This window comes from Symphalangus syndactylus, chromosome 14, assembly GCF_028878055.3.
Source record: "Symphalangus syndactylus isolate Jambi chromosome 14, NHGRI_mSymSyn1-v2.1_pri, whole genome shotgun sequence".
In the NCBI taxonomy this organism is placed as follows: domain Eukaryota; kingdom Metazoa; phylum Chordata; class Mammalia; order Primates; family Hylobatidae; genus Symphalangus; species Symphalangus syndactylus.
In genome coordinates, this window is record NC_072436.2 from 40,698,648 (window position 1) to 40,719,436 (window position 20,789).

The 20,789-nt window shown below is 48.9% G+C and overlaps 1 protein-coding gene across 1 annotated transcript; it reads right to left on the bottom strand.

The window, feature by feature from the left end:
- Positions 1-6,225: 6,225 nt before the first annotated feature.
- On the bottom strand, positions 6,226-14,523 carry NT5DC4 (5'-nucleotidase domain containing 4). Its single transcript, XM_063617040.1, is given in 15 exon segments — positions 6,226-6,775; positions 8,278-8,355; positions 11,268-11,328; positions 11,425-11,516; positions 11,756-11,788; positions 12,080-12,163; positions 12,414-12,467; positions 12,709-12,805; positions 13,154-13,211; positions 13,333-13,424; positions 13,645-13,740; positions 13,819-13,936; positions 14,031-14,104; positions 14,380-14,449; positions 14,520-14,523. Coding segments are annotated over 15 exon segments (1,182 nt in total). The 3' UTR covers positions 6,226-6,604.
- Positions 14,524-20,789: the final 6,266 nt, after the last annotated feature.

Below are 20,789 nucleotides of genomic sequence, written 5' to 3' on the forward strand. Positions count from 1 at the left end.
CTTATTTATTATAGAAAACTGTGATAATGGCTTTGCATAGAGAATTAGGAGTTTGTCTAAGGATACACCAGTTGGCTGTCCCAAGAAACCTCACAAGGAGCATTCATTACCAAGGAGAATGGACTTTGATCAAAGGTCTATCAGCCTTATCCAAGAACTAGATTTTTTTAAGGGAAGCAGATCTATTTCTGAAAGCCAGATTTATAATAAAGCTCAAAAAACTGAGCTATAAACCTGTAATACCAGCAGACTTTCAATAAGAGATAGACTCTTACAACTCAATTATGGAAAAGCTAATAATTAAAAATGGGCAAAGGACCTGAACAGACATTTCTCCAAAGAAGACATAAGAAATGGCCAATAGGTATAGATATGAAAAGGTGTCCAGCATCATTAATCATAAGAATAATGTAAATTAAAACCACTGTGAGCTATCACATCTATAAGAATGGCTATTAACAAGACATGAGATAAATATTGATGAGATTGTGGAGAAAAGAGAACCCTAGTACACTGTGGGCATGTAGATTGGGGCAGCCGTTATGGAAAACAGTATGGAGGCTCCTAAAGAAATTAAAAATAGAACTGTTATCTGACCCTCTTCTGAGTAAGTATGTACCCAAAGAAGATGAAATCACCAGCCGGGCGCAGTGACTCACACCTGTAATCCCAGCACTTTGGGGTGGGTGAATCACCTGAGGTCAGGAGTTCGAGACCAGCTTGACCAACATGGTGAAACCCCATCTCTACTAAAAATACAAAAAGTAGCCGGGCATGGGGACGGGCACCTGTAATCCCAGCTACTTGGGAGGCTGAGGCAGAATAATCACTTGAACTCGGGAGGTAGAGGTTGCAGTGAGCCAAAATCGCATCACTGCACTCCAGCCTGGGTTACAGAGCAAGACTCCATCTCAAAAAAAAAAAAAAGATGAAATCATCACCTCATAAAAATATCTGCACTCCCATGTTTGTGGCAGTGTTATTCTCAATAGCCAAGATGTGGAAACAACCTAAATGCCCATCGATGGACAAATAAATAAAAGAAAATACGGCATATGCATGCCATGGAATAGTATTCATCCTTGGAAAAGAGGGAGTTCTTGCCATTTGCCACAACATAGATGGACCTGGAGAACATTATGCTAAGTGAAATAAGCCAAACACAAGGAAAAATACTGCATGATCTCACATGTGGAATATTTAATTTTTTAAGAAAGAGCTGAAGTACACAGAGAAATAGTGCTTACCACAGATTGGGGAAGAGGAAATGGGGAGATGCAGGCCAAGGATACAAAATAGCAGATAAGATGAACAAGTCTAGAGATAGGGCTAAAGTCAATAAAATTGTATTAGGGATTTTTGTTAAATAAGTAGATTTTAGCTGCTCTTATCACACAAACTGAGATGATAATCTGCTTCACTATAGCAGCCATTTTATTATCTATAGGTATCCCATAACATCATATTGTAAATCTTAAATATACCTAATAAAATAAAATTGTCACCAAAATGCAAGAATTAGAGTTAACTTTACCTGTGAAGCCAAGTAATGCTCAGAGGGCTGCTTAGAAATCACAAAATCTGAACATAGGACGTAGAGGAATCAAATATTCAAAATCACCAGGCTTAGAGAGTCTGAAGTGAGTCCTGTATTAGGAATATTCTTGCCTCGAACCTCAGACACTGTCCTAAGCCCGTCGACCAGGTTCTCATGATTGATCCTGCACTGCCATCCATTCTTGTTCACTTACTTTTTTTCTGGCTTCTAGAATGGTCCATCTTTGCTACCTAAATCCGTCCCCTGACCCCAGGCTTAGGAGTCAGTTGTCTCTTTATGGTAGTTTTATGTCTCTCTCCTCAAAACCATTGTCTTGACATTACAGCTTAGTTCTCAAAAGAGCAGTTTTATTTTCTTTATTGCTGGTTCCTTGAAGGAGGTCTCACAGTATTACCCTGGGTACCAACAATAACAGTGTAGGTTGAACTATTGGTGCCTAATAATGTATAAGTTTCAAAATGGCAAATTGGAGGTTTTGAACAGCCTCGTCAGACTATAGAGTCTTCCAGACACAAAAGGATGTGGAAATGATTGTGGATGGTACAGCAGCTGCAGAAAACTGCACTCTAATTCTGGGGCTCTTTATAGATACTCAGTAACCCTCTTGTTTAGTAAATAGCTGCTCCTAGACATAGGGAGCAGGAAGGAGGGAGAGTGGGAAGGAAAGAAGGTGGGCCCTTAATGATTTGGGAAAGAGATTCATAGGGAATTGTAGTGGAAATACGAGCCTTTGCAGAAATAAGTCTAATGTTGTTCAGGGATGGCTTTTTAGAGGAGGTGGGTGTAAAGCAAGTTTTAAAGGAAGAAAATAAAAGGGGGGTGATGATTATATATAGCATCTCTGTGCAGAATGACCATGAACCAGAAGACAGAGGAGAGGCATGATGGTTCACATTTGTTAGTGCTTACTATGCCAGGCACTAGGCTGAATCTTTTACATACTATAAAATACTGTTCCTGAGGCTGGGCATGGCGGCTCATGCCTGTAATCCCAGCACTTTGGGAAGTCGAGGCGGGCGGATCATTTGACGTCAGGAGTTTGAGACCAGCCTGGCCAACATGGCAAAACCCTGTCTCTACTAAAAATACAGGCGTTATCTAGGCGTGGTGGTACGTGCCTGTAATCCCAGCTACTCAGGAGGCTGAGGCAGGAGAATTGCTTGAACCTGGGAGACAGAGGTTGCAGTGAGCCAAGATCGTGCCACTGCATCCCAGCCTGGGCGACAGAGCAAGACTCAGTCTCAAAAAAAAAAAAAAAGTTCTTGCCTGCCTGGCATGTACTCCCTTTTCCAATAAAAGCACCCCAGACTGGGTGCAGTGGCTCACGCCTATAATCCCAGCACTTTGGGAGGCCGAGGTGAGCAGATCACTTGAGGCCAAGAGTTCAAGACCAGCCTGGCCAATGTAGTGAAACCGTCTCTACTAAAAATACAAAAATTAGCCAGGTGTGGTAGAGTGTGCCTGTAGTCCCAGCTACTTGGGAGGCTGAGGCAGGAGAATCACTTGAACCTGGGAAACAAAGGGTGCAGTGAACTGAGATCACGCCACTGCATTCCAGCCTAGGCGACAGAGCAAGACTCTGTCTCACAAAAAAAGCACCCCAATTTCCCTACTACCACCTCTTTCCTGCTGACAATCTACGTGGTTAAGAAGAATGGACTCAACCCCAGTATGAGCATGTGACCCAGGCCTGGCAAAGCCAAACTTGGCATCTCCCTGGCCAGCGGCATTGATTGGAGGATGGGGTAGTGTCACAACCAGTGAGGCATCATTTCCCAGACTTTCATTAGAAAGACGCTTCCTGGTAGAGTTGCTGAAAAGATAAAGATAGAAATCTGGAGTTTGGGAACAGCCATCTTACAACCTCATGGACAAAACCTGCAGAGAATAGTACCAACACGGAATAAACTTGAGAGTTGGAGAGAGCAAGCTATGTCCAATGACATTGATTTGACTCCCTGGTTAATGCTATGCCTGGAGCTGGGCTAACCTTGGACTTTTTAGTTATATGAACGAATAAATTCTCTTTTTTCTCAAACCAGTTTCATTAGGTTTCCTTCAGTTGCTAAAGAAAAAATCCTGACTAATGTACACACACACATACACACACACACACACACACACACACACACTTATAATATCATAGAAAACACTTACTTAGTGCTTACTCTGGCCAAGCTCCATGTCCAGTATCTCACTATATCCTTGCAATAGCTTTATGACATGGCTATGGAAATAGAGTAGTTAATAAATGTCAGTCCTGCAATTTCAAAGTCAGGGCTGTCTGGCTCCAGGTCCAGAACTTTTAACTCCTATCTCTATTTAAAGTAAGGAAATGAGGACTAAGGTGATGATAAGGAAACAACACATCTGAGCAAGATAAATTATTGAACTGTTCCCAGTTGACCAAGCAGGAATCACTGTGACAGCCAAAGTACTCTCATTTATTCTACAAATAAATGATCACATTTTTACCAGTAGTTCACTAACCCAGAGATGCTGCTTGTGTTCTCTTCATTTCCTGACTGCTCAAGAAGATGCCAGAATGAGGATGTCAGTTCAGCTGCTGTCACTAGTCCCAAATGGAAATGCATCTCTATCACATCAGCCATCCAAGTGACAGCCCAATGCTAATCTACTGCCAAGCCCAGGCTGTGTCTGTCTTGTGACTCCACCATCCCTCGGAGGCAGCCTCGTCCACGTGGCGAAAGAAGGCTCCCAACCAACTTCACTCTCCAGCCAGCTGGAAGGGGGAAGAGAGGAAGGGGAAGGCATGCCCCTCCTGAGGTCACAGATTGGAAGTTGGACCATTACTTCTGTCCAGAATTTAGGGGACAGAACTTGGTCACATGTCCCCACTCATCTAAAGAAGCAGGGAAATGTGTATCAGATGGCCACATGCCCAGCTAAAAATTCTTCCAGAAATGGGAGATGAATATCAGTGTCTGCACACAGTCTTGGAAGCAATGGTGTGCTTCTGTCTCTAAGGTATAGATAAAACAGGAGTGTAGAGGTGACATCAAGTTTAAAAAACAAAACAAAACAACAACAAAAAAACTGCCCCAATAGAAGTATCTGTCCTCCCCCCTACCCAGACACGTTCCTGAGAGTTTAGGAGCAGCATTCTAATCCAAAGCTTTATATCCTTTCTCCACTTTCTCTTTTCTCATATTCTTTGTCCTGCCCCTTTCCCTGCAGTTCTACAAGAGTAATAATAAACTGGGTGACATGCGTCTTTCAATAAAATACACAGGTACGTAGATGCCAGAGACACAACGGTGAGCCAAAAGGACACTACCTTTTGGAGCTGAGAGTCCAGTGGGGACACATGTTAATCTAAGAACCACAAATGCAAGACTCCAAGTCCTGAGAAGTAGAGGCCTATGAGCGAGGGACTAAAGAGAAACTGGTCTAGTCAGGGATCTTAGCTGAGGGGAGAGCAGATGAACAGGGAGAAGAGGCAGGGAATGGACCAGGCATAGGAAAAGCACAAGAAAGGCCCTTTGGCCACCTCTCTCCTTTCCCTCGCTAGGATCCCCTAAGGCATTTCTGCCAGATTGTTTATCCCTCAGTCCTTTTCTGTATCCTCTCTACCCTGGGTAGGAATTCTAAGAGTTGACTTTTGTAGTGTTAGCTACTACACTACATTTCAGGACCTTTCCGGAAAAGTATGGGCTCTAGGGTCTGAGCGGTTTTTCTGATAAATACTATCCTTTAGCCTTGAGTAAGAACCAAGTGTTTAAAGACACAGGCCAGTGAGACCTGGTATTTACTGGAGAACCTGCCCCTGCAGGCTCTGGGACCTGAAAGTCAAACCAGGGAAAGGAAGAAAAGGCCTTAGCAGTGTCAAACCTGGAAGCTTCTGAAATGCAAAGAAGATGTTTAAAAAAAAAAAAATGCCAGGCTCGGTGGCTCTCACCTGTAATCCCTACATGTTGAGAGGCCGAGGCAGGCAGATCACTTGAGGTCAGGAGTTTGAGACCAGCCTGGCCAACATGGTGAAACACTGTCTCTACTAAAAATACAAAAATTAGCCAGGTGTGGTGGAGTGCGCCTGTAATCCCGACTACTCGGAGGTTGAGGCAGAAGAATTGCTTGAACCCAGGAGGTGGATCCGAGATCGTGCCACTGCACTCCAGCCTGGGCGACAGAATGAGACTCTGTCTCAAAAAAAAAAAAAAAAAAAGTAAACTCTCTGATTCCATGGCCCGTTGTCCCTTATTTATCCTCAGGTATCCAAGTGTTGCCATTGTTTATCCACAGAAAATGAAGCTAATGAAGTGTGTCCTCAGACCTGTTCCTTCAAGGGTTTACTTTGTCATTTCAAATATGCAGATTCAACCTTGGTCTCCATAGAATGCCAGATGATACCACTAACAGACAAAAAGTAAACTGTAGGAGTAAATTGAAATCAGTGACATCAGAACAATGATGCGTCAGCGCTTTAATACCACAGAGAAGCTTCTAACACATTCGAGAGTCAAGTTTTAAAATCATGAGTATGACTTTTTATGTGTTTTAATGTGTATACACAAACTCAAAGACATTTGGACTATCCCATTTAACATCTTTCGTAGTGACCCGGAATGAAAGAGCAGTTGGTGAGGCAATATATAGCCAGTCAGGTTTTATTGTTCTTACTAGTAACAGAATCAGAAGTGCACAGAAATAACTATTTTTTAAAAGAAATGTTTAGAAATAAAATTGGATATGAGACATCATGCATTCAAGAGAAGTAGGTAAAATAATTTCACTTGTGCACACGTTTCCAAACATCTCAAAGACCATTGGGGATGCCTTCTAGGTTAAGAGCAATACTGCCTCCTCCCTAAAAGAAGTGTTTGCAGGGTCCGAATCTGCTACATCTAGGAGATTTCAGTAGAGTTGCTTTTTCCTTCTTCCATACTTCTGTCATCTGAAAAATATCTCAAGTAGAAGATGACCCGTGATGCCAGCCCATGTCCGGGACTCCGTCAGCCTCGATGTAACTTTCCTGGTCCTCGTTTCTCTCTTTGCCCTCATCCTTATAAGAAACACAGAAAGTGACTATGGATATTTTCTTCCCAAGCTCACACAGTGACTCCCAACCAGGGGTAGATAATGTGTCAAAATGCCCTCAGCTGGATCCTGATGGGATGAGGATGTACAGGGATCAAACCACAGGCTTCCCCAGCAAGCGTCTGTTACTGACAGGAGTGTGTCCATCTCTCTGCTGGGCTAGGATAGAAAAATAGTTGCCAATCACCGATTAAAGCCTGTGAATGCACTTGAGTTTTGAGCTTCTCCTAGGCAGGAATGAAGTAACTTACCCTTTATTTTCTAAACTGCCCGGCACACAGGAGGTGCTCAGTAAACACTGGTTGAAAGAACAAACACTGTGCCTGGTACAACCCAGCTAAAGGAGACCTATGGGATGCACATCTTTTAAAGTGAGCCCCCAGAAAGCCAAGGGAGGAAGAGGAACCTTTATGCAGGGTTTTGGGGGTGCAGAACCCAACGAGGAACCCAGGCATCCACTCCTGTCTCAGCTCAGAGGCGGGTCAGGCCTCACAAAGTGTCAAAGGGATCTGAAGCTAGAGCCACTAGTCATTGATGTTAACAAAGCCTGTCTGGGGAGGAAGCCTCAATGTGGAAGAGGGCACGTCCTGCAACTTCCCCTGGAGGGAATAATGTGTATGGATTGGCCAGCAGCAGTCCATAGGGGTGCAGGGCCCAACAGTGCACAAAGCACTGCTGAGCAGAACCTGTCGCCCTTTTGGATCCAACTGCCGCTTTTTTTTTTTTTTTTTTTTTTGAAACAGTCTTGCCCTGTTGCCCAGGCTGGAGTGCAGTGGTGCAATCTCAGCTCACCGCAACCTCCGCCTCCTGGGTTCAAGTGATTCTCCTGCCTCAGCCTCCCGGGTAGCTGGGACTAGAGGCTCCCGCCACCATGCCCAGCTGATTTTTGTATTTTTAGTAGAGACGGGTTTTCACCACGTTGGCTAGGCTGGTCTCAACCTCCTGCCCTCAGGTGATCCACTTGCCTCAGCCTCCCAAAGTGCTGGGATTATAGGAGTGAAACACTACACCTGGCCCCAATATCCCATTTTAAAAACAAATATTTAACTTCTACTTTTCCATCCTGAATTGAAATTAATCGATACAATTATCATCTCGACTGGCCACGGTGGCTCACGCCTGTAATCCCAGCACTTTGGGAGGCCGAGACGGGTGGATCACGAGGTCAGGAGATCGAGACCATACTGGCTAACACGGTGAAACCTTGTCTCTACTAAAAATACAAAAAAATAGCCGGGCGTGGTGGCAGGCGCCTGTAGTCCCAGCTACTCGGGAAGCTGAGGCAGGAGAATGGCGTGAACCCGGGAGGCGGAGCTTGCAGTGAGCCAAGATTGCACCGCTGCACTCCAGCCTGGGGGACAGAGCGAGACTTCGTCTCAAAAAACAAAACAAACAAAAAAAAAACAATTATCATCTCTATAATTTAAAATATCAAGATAATACTCTATAACAAAGGAGAAAAAAGAAAAGCATTTTACAATAAAATAATATGCATTTTTACATAAATAATGAGGAATGACTATGCTTGCAGACAAAAACAAGCCCACAAGCCCGCCCACCAATTGCCTCATGCGCCCTGAGGTTGATACAACCCCACTGGGAACCACTACTCTAGCCCACGGGACCCCAAGCCACAAAGTTCGTCGGCCACAGCCACTCACCTTCTGGCTGCAGGAGAGGAGGCAGGAGGCAGGGTCCAGATTGGCCTGTTCTTGCTCCACAACTGACTCATGTGGCAACTGTAGGGATAAATATAGGTGGAGGTGGAGCACTCCATCCCGGGTACGGCCTTCCAGGATTCCTCAGCTATGCACAGGCTCCCCTGCCCGCAGCTGCCAACTTCCTGCCCAGCGATGTTGCTGCAGAGGAAGGAGCCTCGGAAGGTCAGCAGGGACAGGAAGGTCCTCACAGCTGGACTTCACTTCCTCAAAAATCCCAGGCCAAGGCCAGGCACGGTGGCCCACGCCTGTAATCCCAGCACTTTGGGAGGCCGAGGCAGGTGGATCGCTTGAGCCCGGGGCTTCAAGACCAGCCCGGGCAACATGGTGAAACCCTGTCTCTATAAAAACATAAAAATTAGCCAGGCATGGTGGTGCACGCCTGTAATCCCAGCTACTTGGGAGGCTGAGGCACAAGAATTGCTTGAACCCGGGAGGTAGAGGTTGCATTGAGCAGAGATTTCACCACTGCACTCCAGCCTGGGCAGCAGAGCTAGACTTGGCCAAAATAAATAAATAAATAAATAAATAAATAAATAATCCCAAGCCAGGAAGATTCGCAAGGTCAAATTTCTTTTAAGTGTTTCGCCTTGTCACTTTTGGCGAGTGGGGGCCGGTGTGTTCTTCACCTGTCTGGTCTCTACTTTAATAATAATATCTACCAGCACAGATGGCTATGCGTGGACCCCCAGCTTCGCCCACAGGAGCTCTCTGGTCCAGCCCATCTAAGAGTCCAGAGATGAGATGAGGCCGCCCGGTGAAAGCCAGTTCCCCCAAGTGTGTGGCAGCACAGTGCAGGGGACAGAGTGTGACCCCTGGAGCTTGACAGGCTCACATCCCAGCTGTGTGGTCCACTAGCTGTGTGACAGCAAGTCACTTAGATTCTCTGGGCTTCCTCATCAATGATAAAATGAGGAAGATAAAACCTACTTTGCTGAGTTATATTGAGCATTAAGCCTAATCGATGAAAAGCACCCAGCCCAGTGCAGGAAACACAGCAGACACTCAATAAATGGTTTTTCCCCTCTCAAACGTCTGGAAGGCAGCCAAGGGCAGCAGGGAAGGCAGGTGACAGGGAGCCTCAAAGGTCTAGCTTCAAGTCCAGATCCTAAACTGCAAGCTCTACATCTTATCAAATGGAAATGATGATGCCAACTTGGGAGGACTGACACGTGCAGGTTCCAGGGAAGCCCTGAGCTGGCCAGTCCCATGACTGCTGCTAACCCTTGCCCAGTGCCATTGTAGCCGCCTCTGCCACCCTGTTCTTAACCCAGAAGCATCCTCCAGTCTCCCAGAGGAAAACCAGCCAGAGTGTTTACTGTATCATCTGCTGCCTCCTCCACCCCCTCGGAAGCCACTGTATGTTTACTGAGGGTAGGAGGACTGTGCCTTCCTCCTTGCAACTGGTATCCTTTCTACCAAGGAAATGATGAGATAGTGTGATCTCAATCTAAAGCAGGAGTTAAGGTTGGGCATGAGGAAGAACATCCCTGCCGAGGCATCTTATCTGTATAAACCTAACTCTTCCCATGCATCTGTTAAGATACGGACAGTTATCTGCAAGACTGTGACACCACTGAGTCTGAAGGTGTGAGATTGGGGCTGGTGACCTTGCAAGCTCCTAGCAAGGCTGGGGACCAGTGGGTCCTTCTAGGATAAATGTTCACAAACAGCCATGGAGATTCCGCAGGGACCCACCAACTCCGGGGCCGCCGGAAACAGTGAGCTGAGCGGGTAGTACAGGAAGTTGAGGCAGGTGGCAGTGTAGAGGTCGTCGTAGCGAGTCAGCTGGCTGGAGAAGAGTGTCTGGCGGAAACCGCAACGGAACAGGCTGCCCATGGTGCTGTAGCACAGGTCCAGCTCCTGGGTGACCCTCTGGCCAGAGGGGCAACACACTGAATTGAAATCCCAGTGCACTTAGGCCTGACCTGGCCTACTCCCTTTCTAGGCAACCCTGGCCTCTCTGGGCCTCTCACCGGGGGACATTGAAACCTGTGCCGCTCTGTAGGGAAGGAGCAGCATGTTGTAGACCCACAGGCTGCACACTTGGCTTTTGAAGGTGGGGCAGCACCCCACTTTGCCACAGGCCCCGCTGCAGCTTTCCATCGCAGTTACCTGCCTGGCCCTGAAGATGGACCACCCAGGACTAAACCCACAGCTTCATTTACCATCTGAGTCCAACAGAGGACTTGGCAAGGTGACACCCCCAGCCCCGCTCCTACTATCCTGGCAGGCCCCACCTCGCCACCAGGCCCTGTTTCCTTGTCTGCTTTTAGAGCCTAGAGAATGGTTCCAACATTTACTCCTAGGATGACCTCTCTCTGAGCCTCAGCTTCCTCGTCTGTAAAATAAAGGTGACAATCCCTGCTCCATCCACCTCTTAAGGCTGTGGGGAAGATCAAACGGCTGTGCTTTGTAAAAGGCTCTGCAAAGACCCTTTGTGATCGGCCCCAGCTGGGCTTGGGATGACCAAGTGACCTGACTTCCTCCACCTGGCCGACCCATGGGCACCTCCAGCTTTTTGGTGGCTGGTCAGTAATGCCACAAGGAAACATTGACTTTTCTTCCCTTTTCCCAGGACCCTGGGCTCACTGGCCCTAAATCACATTTCCTGTCAGAACTGGCTAGTCAGTCAATAAGGGCCCAGCCAGCACGCAGGCACCTCCCGGGCAGGGTGATTGGAGAGAACTGCGGGACTGGAGGCAAAGCCTGCAAATCAGGCTCAACTCAGCCCTTCAAGAGGGCACTGCTGCCCTTTGGAATGTCAGCCAGCAGAGGGCGCTGGCTGACAAGGCAGGTGGAGCCCAGGCGAGGTTGAGGACAATCGGGTAACTGGGCCTTTGACACCAAGCCGACAGGCAAGCAGTGGGGAAGTGAACCCGGCTCCGCCCCCGCTGGGCCTGTCCTTTCCTCCCTCGCCACCCAGCTCTCACCTGGATCTCTCTCTTGGTGAAGTTGATGACTTGCAGCTCACAACTGCTCCCATCCATGTGCCTGGTACAAAAATAGCCAGGTGACCCAGGGGAGGCACAGAGCCTCCGAGTGCCAGGAGAGTCTCCTTAGACCCCAGCAGGGGTCGGGTGGGGGGACACTGTTCGGGCATCCAGTGGGGGTGCCGGGCTGGGTGTGTGCACGGGTGCGAGGGCAGGTCCCTGAGTGCTGGATGGGTTCAGAGGAAAGGCCTAGAGGTCACAGAGTGTGAGCAGTCCCAAGGGGGTGAGAGGGGTCCCCACATTCAGTTTGCTAGGGAAGCCCAGCCTGAAACAGATCTTGATGTTCTAACAACCTTGGCCGGGACCTCGCCGCCAGGCAGGGATGTGAGCCTGGACATGGGAGAGGCCCTCAGCATCGTGGTGCAGCCAGGCACCCTGGCCCTTTGCACAGCCCATCCCAGCTGTGCATGCAACACTCCAACACTCACCTCACTGATGCTGAACAGGTAGGTCATGATGGCCTGGCAAGGACAAGGCAGGGTCAGGGCACCAAGCTTGGGCCACCGCCTGCCTCTGCCCTCACCCACCATCCCCCCAGCACACTGGTGGCCACAGGAGCAAGATGGTGAGAAAGTTGCTCATTCCCCTGAGGCCTTGAAAGGCCAAGAAATGGAGCTCAGGAGACCAGCCCAGTGGTGGGGGTAGGAGGGTCTTGGCTCCCCGTCCCGCCCCTCCCTGTTGCTTGCAGTGCCTCTGTGTCCCCTGGGGCCAGGAAGGAAGCCAAGGGTCCACCCCTCCATACACATACTCACATTGGTGTAGTTGTAGCTGCTGTTGTTGGCCAGAAACACTTTCCCAACCTCCTTCATCTTCCCCAGCAGGATGGGGAGGCGTGGCTGGGGCAGAGATAGAGGGACTTGCAGGGGTGGGACTCCCAGAGCTGCCCTGGGATCCTCTCCTCAGGTTTCAGCCTTCTGGGAGCCCACCCCAGCCCAGGCAGGTAGGCACCAGGCCCCATAGAAAGACCCCCAGCCATCCGGGGAGCAGAGCTCAGCCTAAACCTTGAAGAAAGCCAGGGAAGGGTTGCGGGGGCAGCCCTGCTGCTTCGGGGGTGATGACCATGGCCCTGGGTCTGTGGCCACTCACATCCTTCTCCACATATTTCTCCAAGTCCTCCAGGGTCTTCTCCTTGAGACAGCCCTGCAGGAGGGAGCAAAGCACCTTGTGTGTGTGTGTGTGTGTGTGTGTGTGTGTGTGTGTGTCCACCCACCTGTCTGTGTCCAAGATGAGGAAAGTGGGCAGCTCTGGGACGCCCAGACCAGACCTCAGTCCTCAGTGCGAAGAGGATGGAAAGTCTATGGGGACTGGAAGCCTGAAGGCTGCCCAGGAGAACCAAGAGCAGACAGGTCAAGGATCCGGGGGTTCTGGACCACTCACTCACTGACTGGTGGACATTATTCATGGCATCATCAGTCACATCCTAGAAGAGGCTTCGGAAGGACATGAAGAGGTTCCCATGCTGATAGCCAGTGTCACAACTGGGGCAGGCAAAGAGGGGACGGGGAAGCCAATAAGGGGGCCTGACATGACCTCCAACCCTGAGTCCCACACCAGAGCAATCCCACTAGCCACACTGGGGCCTTCACTGGGCTTATGTCCCAGCCATCCTGGGAGGGGCATCACCCAGAGCTAAGGGTCATCCGTTGGGGGCAGCACCAGTGGCAGGGTTAGGGGCTGCCCTGCAGTAGAGGCCTTCCCACTGAGCCTCCTGGAGCCCTTCCAGCCCCTTGGGGGAACTCTTGGGGGGCCCCACTTTGGGGTTTGGTCCCTAAGAAGCAGCAGTGTCCTACTGGTCGCCCCAGGGCTGGGCAGGGCACAAGACGCACTTAGTGTAACAGGAGCAGCCGGAGAAGAAGTCCACCAGGCAGGCATAGAGGTAGCTTTCTGCGGGCAGACAGGACGGTCAGTTGTCAGCCCAGGGAGCCAGGCAGTTCACCAGGCCAGAGCTGGGACCCTCAGCTCCGGAACTCAGGACCACCTCCCGTGCCCCCAACCCTCCACCCACCAGGCAGGTTGAAGAGTGTGTTGAGTATGTAGAAGCGCTGCAGGTCGTCCCTCTGAATGAACTTGCTGGGGTAGAAGCTCCAGATCTCTGCCCTGAGGAGGGGGTAGGCTGGGTGCAGCCAATGACCCCTCCCCAGTGCCTCCTGGAGGCCTGTCCAGGCTCTGGCCATCCCTTCCAACCGCCACGCATCCCTTCTGTGCTGAGCCTCCACCGTGGGCCTGCGTCCTTCCTCCCTCCCTCCCTCTGTCCTCCCCCACGGTGAGCAGTCCTCCCCTCCTGGCCTGCCACCCTCCCGGCACCTTTGTCCCTTACTCCAAGAGGAAGGTGAAGCCATGGGCACCCAGCAGCCCTTTCCCGTGGGCATCCGCCTTCAGTAGGTTCCCATAGAGCTCATCGAACACCAGCCCCCTGCAGACGGAGGTCGGGGGGCACTGTGGGTGGGGGTACCAAGGCTGGGTGGCCTCCCACCTGTCCTGAGCCACACACCTGGTGGGGAAGGTGGGGTCATAGGTATAGCGCAGGATCTCATGCGGGTACCCGATGCATACCAGGTGCTCCAGCAGCAGCTCGAAGGTCAGGACCTCATAAGCTGGGGACTTGTAGGCTGCAGAGGCCAGGACAGAGTCAGGGGGTTGGTGCCCGGCTGCCCACCCCTACTCCCTCCAGCTCCCAGTACACTGTGTTCCAGCCATCTCTACCAGCCAGAGTGTAGTCCATGTCGAAGCCAAAGCAACGAATCTTCCCCAGTGCCAGGCTGCGGTTGACAAAAATCCTGGGGAGAGAGAGGAGGATGTTGGCATCAGCCCACCCGCCAGCCCCCCAGAATCCAAGGCCCAAGGACAGAGGGGGTGGAAACCCAGCAGAGGAGGGCAGAGCACCCCCTGCAGCTGCAGAAAGGATAGGGGAAGCGGGTCGGGCCAAGCCAGGGCCCTGCCTGGACCCATATGTGTCTGAAGGCAAGTGTGAGTGTGTGTGTAAGCATGTTGTGAGCATGTGTGCAAGCATGCATCTGAGTGTGTGCAGGCAATCAGCAGCTTGCTGTCCCACCATGTAGGCGTGTTATAGGCATCCAACCCTGTAAGAAAGTATGTGCAGTTGTTGGTGTAAGGGTTGTCACCTTCTGAAATGGGACCCCAGTGTCCAAATTCAGAGATGATGAGATGATGTGTTTGTCACAATTGGATAGCACATATGTCACTGTGTCCGTGGTGAAGGGGACAGATCTTTATGGAGGGAAGGAAGTGAAGAGGATCTCCTGCCGGAGCGTGTGTGGCCAGTTCCCTGATGGGTTGCTGCAGCTATGGAAGTGCGTCCCTTGTGAGTGCAAGTGTTCATCTGCATTTTGGGAGTCCCCATAGCTGTGTATTTAAAGGAACCCTGTGTGCTGCTGTGGCATGTGGGGTGTTTATGGGCTGAGACTCCTGGCCCCCACCCCAGATGCCCATCTCACAGCTTGTGCCAGTCCTGCTTCGGGCCTTGAGGGGAGACCAGTCCCTCGGGCTGTCCCCAGTCTACACTGGCCATTGTCACCCAGAGTGAGGAGGAGGCAAGGGTCCCTTCCTCAGCCTCCTGCACACTATCAGTGGGGCCTAGCCACTCTCCTCTCCCTCAGAAGCTTCAGGCACCACTGACCCAGCTGGCCCCACCCTGTGCTCCCATCTCCCCTGAGCCCCTTTGAGGGAGGAGTCAGCCAGGACAGGCTCTGGTATCTCATCCTTTTCTCTAGAGCGAAAGCAGCAAGGATCTAGGAAGAGCAATTCATGTCCACTGCACCCTCCTCATTCCTAGGGCTTATGCATCCATGGACCTCAGCGGCCTGGAGAGTAGCAGAGAACCCAGAATGAGGCAAAAGACGGGATACAAAGGCAGGAGGCTCTGTACTGTACTCATGATAAAAGACATAACTCAGTACTCTTGCTTTATGCACAATTCTGACACATTTGGTTATCAAATTTCCCAGCTCAAGGCCGTTTAGAGAAGACATTGCTAGAAGCATGACAAGGGTTATAAGAATTGGGAAGATAACTGGGATCTCAGAATGGGGGAGTGGCGGAAAGTACAAAAGGAAGTGTCAAAAAGCAGAGCCACTGGGGTCATTTAGTGTAGAGTTCTAAATGCTCCCTGAGGGCCCATACCACTGGCTCCACAATGAAGCATGTGACTTCCATTTGGAGCCGTGACCTGGATCATCCAGAAGGACTTAACTGAAGTGCCAGGCCCTCTTTTTTTTGAGACAGAGTCTGGCTGTCACCCAGGCTGGAGTGCAGTGGCGTGATCTTGACTCACTGCAGGCTCCGCCCCCCAGGGTTCACGCCATTCTCCTGCCTCAGCCTCCTGAGTAGCCGGGACTACAGGTGCCCGCCACCTCGCCCGGCTAATTTTTTGTATTTGTAATAGAGACGGGGTTTCACTGTGTTAGCCAGGATGGTCTCGATCTCCTGACCTTGTGATCCGCCTGCCTTGGCCTCCCAAAGTCCTGGGATTACAGGCGTGAGCCACCGCGCCCGGCCCAGGCCCTCTTTTAAAAGAAAAGACAAGGCTGGGCACAGTGGCTCACGCCTGTAATCCCAGCACTTTGGGAGGCCAAGGCGGGTGGATACGCGGTCAGGAGGTCAAGACCAGCCTGGCCAAGATGGTGAAACCCTGTCTCTACTAAAAATACGAAAAAAAAAAAAAATTACCCTCTCGGGAGCCTGAGACACGAGAAAAAAAAAATTAGCCTCTTGGCAGCTTCTCGGGAGGCTGAGGCAGGAGAATTGCTTGAACCCAGGGGTTGGAGGTTGCAATGAGCCAAGATCGCTGCACTCCAGGCTGGGCAACAGAGTGAGATCCCGTCAAAAAAAAAAGGGAAAGAAGAAAGAAACGGAAGGCAAGGGAAGGCAAGGCAAGGCAAAAGGCAAGGCAAAAGGCGAGGCGAGGCGAGGCGAGGCGGGGCGGGGCGGGGCGGGGCGAAAGGGAAGGGGAGGGGAAGGGAAGGGGAAGGGGGAGGGGGAAGGGAGGGGGAGGGGAAGGGGAAGGGGAAGGGGAAGGGGAAGCGGAAGGGGAAGGGGAGGGGGAAGGGGAGGGGGAAGAAAAGGGCCTGGTGCAGTGCCTCACATCTGTCATCCCAGCATTTTGGGATGCCAAGGCGGGCAGATCACTAGGTCGGGAGTTTGAGACCAGCCTGGCCAGCACGGTGAAACCCCATCTCTACTAACAATACAAAGATTAACCAGGCATGGTTGTGCATGCCTGTAATCCCAGCTACTCAGGAGGCTGAGGTGGGAGAACCGCTTGAACCCAGGAAGCAGAGGTTGCAGTGATCCAAGATCGTGCCACTGCACTCCAGCCTGGGCTGTTCAGAGCAAGACTCTGTCTCAAAAAAAAAAAGACAGACAAGTTTACAGTTGGTTTCAGCACTTTCTCTCTAAAATGGCTAAACTAAACTAAATGAAGGTGGCACTCTTAAAAGGATAAAAGTTATCTGGAACAACAACAGAAAAACATATCTATGGACGAGCTCCTTCCTTGACAAAGCCAGATGAGCAAGCACAGTTGTGTGCTGCGGAACGATGTTCTGCTCAACAATGGACTGCATATGCCACTTAGTCCCTTAAGATGATAAGGAGCTGAACAACTCCTATGGCCTAGAGACCTCATCACCATCATAATGCAAAGCATCACTCACATGTTTGTGGTGATGCTGGCTAGGAGAAATAGGCTGTACCCTGCAGCCGAGGTGTGTAGTAGGCTATACCATCTAGGTTTGTGTAAGTGCACTCTATGACATCACACAATGGTGAAATTGACTAATGACACGTTTTTCAGAACATATCCCTGTGGTCCAGCCCCGCATGACTGTATTAAGATGGTGAGGCAAGAATATGCAGGCTGTAGGATATGTGTTTCCTCATCAGATGGAGGGATGGAGGATGGTTGGAGAGATGGGTGGATGCATGAATGAGTGAATGGACAGACAGACAGTTGGATGTGCAGATTCGTGGATAGACGGGCTGATGGTTAGCAGGCTATATACAGCAGCCTTCACGGAGGGTGTCAGGGGAGAACTGAGCTTCAGAAATCAGGAGGCTGTCTGGAGTCGCTTCCACCCATTATTCCATGCGCTCTGCTCATCTCATGGGAGCCCTTTAAGCCCCTTCTCCACATTGCCTCATTCCTCTCTAGGTCAGAAAAGAGAAGGAGGAGTAATACCTGGTTAGGAGAAGTCTCTAGAGGTTGCTCAGCCCTTCCACTGGGAGGCATCATGGCAGCTGTACAAAACCTGCCTTTCCTATAGCTGAACTTAGGCTCTATCTTGAAGTCTCTTTGCACCTGAGGGTGGTGAAGCCATCCAGCAACGTTCAGGTATGATGAATCACTTCAGTGGTTTCTCGGGTCCCTTCTCCAGGTACCTCTTCTGGGGTTGAGTCAACAACGTGGGACTTATCCCCAGCCACACTGGCAATTGGGAAGGGCTTCACTTCCTGGAGGGTCCTAGGTCCTCACATCGCTGTCTGTTGAGGTAGCCACATCCCTGTTGAGTCTTTGGCTGGCATGGTCTCTGCTACCATCTTAGGATATGGCTGCTTGTCCAGACCACAGAGTCCTTAGGCTAACTACATGTACAGTCAGGGAGGACTGCAGGCTGCCACAGGCCCCCCTTGGTCCTAATCCCTGAGCCAATGCTAAGGCACCCCTGTGAGGCTTGATGCACTGGGAGCCCCTTCAAGAAAAGACTTGCCACCATAACATAAGCAAATGGTTGCCAATTTTTACTGTGTGCCAAGCCTCCTAACAGCCCCACGAGACAGGCTAACTGTTCACTGGATTCATGAATGATCAAACTGAGGCACAGAAGCGTTAAGCAACTCACCCACACTTACCAGGCTGATAAATGGCAGAGTGGGACTGAGCCCAGGCAGCTGGGTGCCAGCATCTGTATTCTTAATCGGTAGGCAAAACCGCCTCTGCCCATGGCCCATCACAAAAGTCCCTTGAATTTTCAATGTCGTTAAAGACAAAGAAAGGCGGAGGAAATGTTCCAGATTACAGGAGGCTAAAGAGCCACGGTGAATGAACGCAATATTCAAGCCTACGCAGAATCCTGTACTGCAGGCACATATAGTGCCAAGGACACGATGGGGTCAACAAATAAGATTGCAGTGTGGGTGGTGGGTTAGATGAAAGTTCTGTCTCAATGTAAACCTACGAACTTGATGACTATACTGTGGTAATGTAAGAAAATATCCCTATTCCTGGGAAATACTCACTAAAGAATTTAGGATAAAGCTCATGATAAGTGTAAATTACCTTCAAGTGGTTCAGGAAAAATAATTGTGTGTATACACATACAGACAGACAGACGGACACATACATGCATACATACACACATATACATACGTACATACACATACATACATACCCATGTGTGTTCATATACAGCAGGGGACAAATAACAAAGCAAACAGAGTAAAATGTTAGCAACAGGTACATCTTGGTAAAGCCTGTAAGGATAGTCTCTGTAATATTTTTTACTTTTACAACTTTTCATAAACTTGAAATTACTTCCAAATTTCAAAATAAAAAAAAGGTCTATGTTGCAACCTACTCATCTGACAAAGGGCTAATATCCAGAATCTACAATGAACTCAAACAAATTTACAAGAAAAAAACAAACAACCCCATCAAAAAGTGGGTGAAGGATATGAACAGACACTTCTCAAAAGGAGACATTTATGCAGCCAAAAAACACATGAAAAAATGCTCATCATCACTGGCCATCAGAGAAATGCAAATCAAAACCACAATGAGATACCAACTCACACCAGTTAGAATGGCCATCATTAAAAAGTCAGGAAACAACAGGTGCTGGAGAGGATGTGGAGAAATAGGAACACTTTTACACTGTTGGTGGGACTGTAAACTAGTTCAACCATTGTGGAAGTCAGTGTGGCGATTCCTCAGGGATCTAGAACTAGAAATACCATTTGACCCAGCCACCCCATTACTGGGTATATACCCAAAGGATTATAAATCATGCTGCTATAAAGACACATGCAGACGTATGTTTATTGCGGCACTATTCACAATAGCAAAGACTTGGAACCAACCCAAATGTCCAAAAATGATAGACTGGATTAAGAAAATCTGGCACATATATACCATGGAATACTATGCAGCCATAAAAAGTGATGAGTTCATGTCCTTTGTAGGGACATGGATGAAACTGGAAACCATCATTCTCAGCAAACTATCCCAAGAACAAAAAACCAAACACTGCATGTCCTCACTCATAGGTGGGAATTGAACAATGAGAACACATGGACACAGGAAGGGGAACATCACACACTGGGGCCTGTTGTAGGGTGGGGGGAGGGGGGAGGGACAGCATTAGGAGATACACCTAATGCTAAATGACGAGTTAATGGATGCAGCACACCATCGTGGCACATGTATACATATGTAACAAACCTGCACATTGTGCACATGTACCCTAAAACTTAAAGTATGATAATAAATAAAATAAAATAAAATTAAATTAAATTAAATTAAATTAAAAAACAGATGCAAAAAAAAAAAAACAGAAAAAATGCTGACTTGCCTTTTTAACATGTTGGGATTGTCCTTGATTGTGAGTTTGGTACTTGACCTTCATCTATGCAAATTATATGGCTTAAATTAGATCACTGTTTTTGTAGAGTTGATTTTTGTCTACTTCTGCTGAAATCTTTGATTTACTTCTGGACTTATAACAACTTCAGCCATCCTTGATGTCCTGGCTTAATTTGAGTTACAGTTAAAACACTAACACTTTGATGCTAGTTTAAGACTCAGTTTTCCTGTTATAGTGCTATTTAAAAAAAAAATCTAACTTCCGGGCAATCTGCATGCTCCTGTGTAGCCAAATATCATTACTATTAACTCTGTAATCAGCTTATGAGTTTTGCTTTGTTCTGTCTACAGTCTAGCTGTTCTACCTTGGAGGAGTCTCTCAGAGTACCTAATGCCCTCCACACCAGAAATTAAAGGTTTATTTTTACTTTTCAAATAAATAGTGATTATGTATACAGTGGGTGATATTAAAGAATGTGCAACAAAATGTTTACTTCCAGTGATTGGATTATGGATGATTTTTATATGTTTGTCCTTCACATTTTATTTTCTAATCTTTTTGTATTAAGCACAAATTATTTTTGTAAAAATATATCACTTTTGGAGTAAAGTTAAAAAATGTGTAGGCCAGGCGCAGTGGCTCACGCTTGTAATCCCAGCACTTTGGGAGGCTGAGGCGGGCAGATCACGAGGTCGGGAGCTCGAGACCACGGTGAAACCCTGTCTCTACTAAAAATACAAAAAATTAGCTGGGCGTGGTGGCGGGCGCCTGTAGTCCCAGCTACTCGGAGAGGCTGAGGCAGGAGAATGGCGTGAACCCGGGAGCCGGAGCTTGCAGTGAGCTGAGATTGCGCCACTGCACTCCA